This window comes from Saccopteryx bilineata, chromosome 5 (assembly GCF_036850765.1).
Source record: "Saccopteryx bilineata isolate mSacBil1 chromosome 5, mSacBil1_pri_phased_curated, whole genome shotgun sequence".
In the NCBI taxonomy this organism is placed as follows: domain Eukaryota; kingdom Metazoa; phylum Chordata; class Mammalia; order Chiroptera; family Emballonuridae; genus Saccopteryx; species Saccopteryx bilineata.
In genome coordinates this window covers 115398808-115404807 of record NC_089494.1, presented here as the reverse complement: position 1 = coordinate 115404807, position 6000 = coordinate 115398808, and the positions used below count along the sequence as shown (strand labels likewise).

The window sequence follows — 6000 nt, the reverse complement described above, 5'->3', positions numbered from 1 at the left end:
TAATCCCCTCTTGCTAGTGTCTGCCATCACATAGCTACTGGGAGAGCCCGTGTCCTCACCAAGGCTGATCTTTATGGGAATGGCCGTCAAAGCCAGAGTCAGTGATGATTAGGGGGAAGAGGGGGTTGGTTCTGTGCAGAGGCGGGAAAGAAAGAACTTCTTCCCCAAATGCATGCTCCTCCCCCCACAGGGTACCACCCCTCCAAAAGACTCCCAGCTCCTGGCCTTTAGCCTTTCATCACAGAGGCTCATGCCTTGCTTGGAAAGTCTCATCATGAACTCTTGAAACAAAAACTCTTTTTTTCTTTTTTTTTTTGTATTTTTCTGAAGTGAGAAGCGGGGAGGCAGAGAGACAGACTCCCGCATGTTCCCGACTGGGATCCACGTGGTATGTCCACTAGGGAGCAATGCTTTGCCCATCTGGAGCATTGCTCTGTTGCAACCAGAGCTGTTCTAGCGCCTGAGGCAGAAGCCATGGAACAATCCTCAGGGCCCAGGCCAACTTTGCTCCAATGGAGCCTTGGCTGCAGGAGGGGAAGAGACAAATAGAGAGAAAGGAGAGGGGGAAGGGTGGAGAAGCAGATGGGTGCTTCTCCTGTGTGCCCTGGCCAGGAGTTGAATCTGGGACTTCTACATGCCGGGTTGACACTCTATCACTGAGCCAACAGGCTAGGGCTAAAACAAGGATTATTGAAACAAGAAACTTTAACATTGCCATCCTACTAATAACATTTTATTTTTAGAAAGAAAAATTACAACTTAAAAATATATACATCATCACATTTCAATTTTTTTTTTTTTACTAGAAACTTTAATTCCAAATGGCTGGAATATAAGTGGACACAAAGGACCACAGTGACTTGCAGAAAGTAAATGAGAAGAACTGACCTAGTGACTTTTATTCCAGAATCACATAGGAGTTGAGAGCTTTGGCCCTCAAATTCTTCATCTCCTCCAGCACCTTTTCTCCTGCCTTTTCCATGGGCTGTGCTGGGTCTCTCACCTCCCTAGAGATCAAAGAACCAGACAAGGATACATCAGGGTGCTTCATACAACAATCAAGTTACTACTAATGCCTCCAGTGAAGGGTTAAGGAGTTTTTTATGTATATATAATAATGATATATATTATGTAATATATATTACATATTAAGGATACACATTATGCATATGTAATACATAATATGTATTCTATATATAGTTCATTTTATATATATATATATATATATATGTAATATTAGTGAAAATTTAGTTGCCAGCAAAAACTTGGCTAAGTGATTCAAATCTGGCTTCCAATCTCAGCTGCACCGATTTCTTAGCATGGCCAATTTACCTAAACTTTCAGTCTCCTTTCCCAGATGTGGAAATGGTGGTAATTCCCATAACCCAGTACTATTGTGAAGGTGAAATGAGACATTATTCTAGCATGATGTCTTCCAAATGCTCAGTTGGCTATAGCTGATTTTTCATGTTTGTATGTGTCTCTGACTCTGACGAAGGCTCCAGAAGAGGGAGGGTTAAGCACCTAATGAGTACAGTGGCTGACCTGGAGCCCAGACCTTTGCTGGGTATGGGGAAGGAGTGCTGGGTAGAACTTTCTCAATATTTAGAAGGAAATGATGAATGCCTTTGGTTCAAAGGACAGTGGTATAAAGATTGTGAGCTCAGTCATATGATCAACCTAGATAGAAGTAGTGAAATCTAGTGATTCTGAAACATTTTCTAAAGAGGGCGAAATGGAAAGTTCTTTAAATGCTGGGTAGTTTTGAAAAGGCAGAAAAACTGAAAGTAGAGAATTAAAATGTTTACACATATACTTAAAAAATTAATTAGCATCATTATATGAAATCATTAAAAATATATAGGTTGTGTCTTTTTAAAAAAGATATTAATTATTGAGTGCTATTGTGAAACTCTAAGGAGTGTTGAATGATGTATCAGCAACCAGAGTTAGTCTCTCATTTCTTGGAGGTTTTATGTAATTCCTTTAGTGGGTCTCGGAGGGCTGAGACCACCACCAGGGCAGCAAAGGATCTTTCGGGTTAATCACAGCCGTCGTGGGAGAGCAGAAGTGTCTCTCTTTGTATCCATGAAAATATTGTTTGCCAGAAACCAAATAGATAGCAGTCTTCCTGGGGAAATTAAACACCAGCGACGTGTTTCTCTTATTCTGTCCTGGTCTGTCCAAGCTCTGGTTGTGTGTATGCCTGGCAGTGAGGACTGTCAGCTTCTGGTCGAGGTGAAGGAGGTGAGAAAAAGGAACAAGAAAGGGCAGAAAAGAAAACTGAGCATTGGATAATACTTAATAAGAGCTGGAGAGAATTTCTGAACCAAGAACTTCTGAAAATCTTCTTTGGGATATCTATCAACCTGTTGAAATACTAATCAGCTAATAAAATGATAATTATGTTGAAAATTTTGGCATATGGAAAAAATGTACATAAAATAATTTAAAGGGCAAAATATGTGAATTCCAAGTGCATGGCTATGTTAATAAATGGCTGAAATATATGTGTATTTTGAAAAAATTAAAAACTAATTTGGCATGCAAAATAATGTTTAGAGTTTATTGTTAGTTCACTTGGTTTGATAAAGTAGCTGAAATAGATTTAAAAAGGACAAAAAAGAAAAAGCACTGGCTGGGTGACTCCATGGATAAAGTGTCATCCAGGCCCACCTAGGTCTCGGGTTTGATCCCCGGTCAGGGCAAGTACGAGAAGCAATCAGGGAGTGCACAACTAAATGGAACAACTTAGGTGAAACAATGAGTGGATGTTTCCTCTCTCTCTCTCTCTCAAATCAATGGAAACTTTAAAAAACATTTTTATTTAATACTCCTAGTCAACTGTCTGAAACCTGAAACAGAATGCAATGCAGAGAGCACCTCTTTGTTGAGGTGGAAGAGGTTTTATGTGCTATGTAGTATAACATGATAGTTATTGCTAATTAACTGATCAAAACAGGTGCTCACTGAAATGCTATTTAAAATTTTTGTTTCCTAAATTTCTTTTATCACACACTGCCAAACTATTTTCTGATGAGTGCTGGTTGCAGTAGGCCTCTGAAACTATCACAAACACACCCAAGGGACCCCAGACTACTCTAAGACATGTGGGCATTCCTTTCAAAAAAGGCAGGGCCTCCCCAAACAGCCCAAACTTAGTTAGAAGACAAACTGAAAACTGACAACACATATAAGTAAGGGTAGTTATCCTTAATATATGAGGGATTCTTACAAATATATAAGAAAAAAATTAAAATTTCTTATAAAATGGGCGAAACAAGGCCCTCATAAAAGAACAATACAATAGTTTCTAAGCATCAGAAAATCTTAATATGACTTGAAAAGAAATAAGTTAAAATTAAAACAAGAAGATGGACATTTGAATGTGGGCAGTCTTGGTCTCTGCTGGTAGGAGATAGGTTAATGCATTTTCTGGATGGCAATGAAACAATATATATTAAAACTTTATGGCCCTGGCAGGTTGGCTCAATGGTAGAGCGTCAGTCTGGTGTGTGGATGTCCCAGGTTTGCTTTCTCATAAGGGCGTACAGGAGAAGCTTTTTTTCCTGCTTCTTTCTCTCTCCCTCTTCCCCTCCAGCAGCCATGGCTCGATTGATTGATTTGAGCACACTGGCCCCAAGTGCTGAGGATAGCTCTCTGGAGCCTCTGCTTCAGGCACTAAAAATAACCCGGTTGTGAGCATGGCCCCAGATGGGCAGAGCATTGGCCCTATATAGAGGTTGCTGGGTGGATCCTGGTCAGGGTGCATGTGGGAGTCTGTTTCTCTATCTCCCTTCCTCTAACTTGGAAAAAGAAGGAAAAAAAAAAAAACCTTTATAGTACACATTGATCTAGCACATACATTTCTAAGAACTTATCTTAAGAAAACAGTCTGATAAGTTTGCAAGAAATTATGGCACAAGGATGTTTATTGAAGCATACTGGTAACAGCAAAACACTGAAAGGAACTTACATGACCATCAGAAGAGGGTTGCCTAACTGAATTATGGTACACTGCCCAGTGAAATATAATGATGCATATCTGTTTTTGTAAATATATATTTATGATAAATTGCTAAATAAAAGCGTAAAAGACAAAATAATATGAACAATATGATTGAATTTTGTTAAAACACATATCTGTACACTTAAATAAATAAGTATTTGGAGGACCATATGTCAAAATGTATAAGTTACTGCCTCTGGGTGGTAGAATTGTTGTTTTCATTCTATTCTTCATATTTTTCTGTATTTTTATTTTTTATTTATTTTTTTATTTTGTAGCAGAGACAGAGAGAGTCAGAGAGAGGCACAGATAGGGACAGACAGACAGAAAGGGAGAGAGATGAGAAACATCAATTCTTCATTGCGGCTCCTTAGTTGTTCATTGATTGATTTCTCATATGTGCCTTGACTGGGGGGCTACAGAAGACCGAGTGACCCCTTGCTCAAACCAGCGACCTTGGGCTCAAGCTGGTGAGCCTTGCTCAAACCAGATAAGCCCTCGCTCAAGCTGGTGACCTCGGGGTATTGAACCTGGGTCCTCCACATCCCAGTCCGACACTCTATCCACTGTGCCACTGCCTGGTCAGGCTGTATTTTTATTTTTTAATAATAAAAAGCATTTATAAAATAAAAAGAAAATTTAAAATAAAAGGAATATGTAAAATTTTAAACTTATAAACCATATGAACTGTGTGTAGTCATTTCTAGCATATGTGGTTACTGTATCTTTCCATGTATAAGATGAACCATTTTTTGAAAAATGTGGGGTCTAAAAATTGGGTGTGTCTTATATAGTGGTTATACATTTTTTTACTTTCATTTTCCATTTTTTCACACTTGTTTTTGTGCTCATTGTTGTAGATTTTTTTACTTGCATTTCCTGCTTGTCTTTTGCTCATTGTTTCGAACTTGTTACTGGTATATTACAGTAGGTTATGTTTTGCCATGTTCCGCCCAGAAATGGCTCAGAAAAGATTTTTGTACAGTGCTGGATTAAAGTTAAAAGTGATCCAGTTTGCAAAAGTGAATGGAAATCGTGCTGCTGACATAAGTTTGGTCCTCCTCATAATGAGAAATTAATCCGAGACTGGCTACAGGAAGTAGAAACCCTACTGAAAACGCCATGGCAGAAGAAGACCATGAGAGGCAGGTCAGCAAAATGGCCTGATTTAGAGAGGAATTGAAGATGTGAATTGAAGAGCAAAGGGCAATTGGAATTCCTGTGTCCACGAAGATGGTTCAGCATGAGGCAAGAAGAATTGCTGATGAAAAAGAAGTTACTGATTTCAAAGGAGGACACAATTGGTGCTTCAGGTTCATGAAACGGAATGGACTCAGCATGCATACATGCACCAGACTTGCCCAAAAGATGCCTGAAAGCTATGAGCAAAAGGTCCTTGAATTTCATCATTTTGTCATTCAATGTTGGAAGACAGACACATCAGTTTGAGAAGGGACAGATTGCAAATATGGATGAAGTCTCCCTGCAATTTGATGTCCCAAGTAACAGAACTGTTGATAAGAAGGAGGTGAAAACTGTAACTGTGAAGACAAGAGGACATGAAAAGAGCCATTATACAGTTGTTCTAGCTTGTTGTGCCGTCGGAACCAAGCTGCCTCCTATGCTGATTTTCAAACACAAAACAATGCCAAAAGAAGATATCCCTTGAGGAGTGATTATACATGTTCATGACAAGGGTTGGACGGATCAGGATGGGATGAAGATCTGGTTTGAGAAAGTCTGGAGAAGGAGACCAGGTGGGCTCTTATACAAACCTGCCCTATTGGTGCTTGATCAGTTCAGGGCACACATAACAAAAAACACAAAAAGGATTGCTGCAAAGCAGAAAACAAAACTTGCTGTCATACCTGGAGGCTTGACATCCCAGCTCCAACCTCTTGTCAGCATTAACAAACCCTTCAAAGCTGCCATGAGAGATGAATGGAACCAATGGATGAAGTCTGGGGACAATTTGACACCAGCAGGAAGAG

The 6000-nt window shown here is 39.5% G+C and overlaps 1 protein-coding gene across 2 annotated transcripts in view; it reads right to left on the bottom strand.

Moving 5' to 3' along the window:
• Positions 1–803: 803 nt before the first annotated feature.
• Positions 804–6000, bottom strand: part of CFAP221 (cilia and flagella associated protein 221) — a 94191-nt gene continuing 88994 nt past the window's right edge. For both annotated transcript variants that reach the window (XM_066280217.1, XM_066280216.1), the window contains exon 24: positions 804–1007. In XM_066280217.1, the coding sequence (XP_066136314.1) occupies positions 899–1007 (109 nt within the window). In that variant the 3' untranslated portion in view covers positions 804–898. The remainder of the gene's footprint in view (positions 1008–6000) is intronic.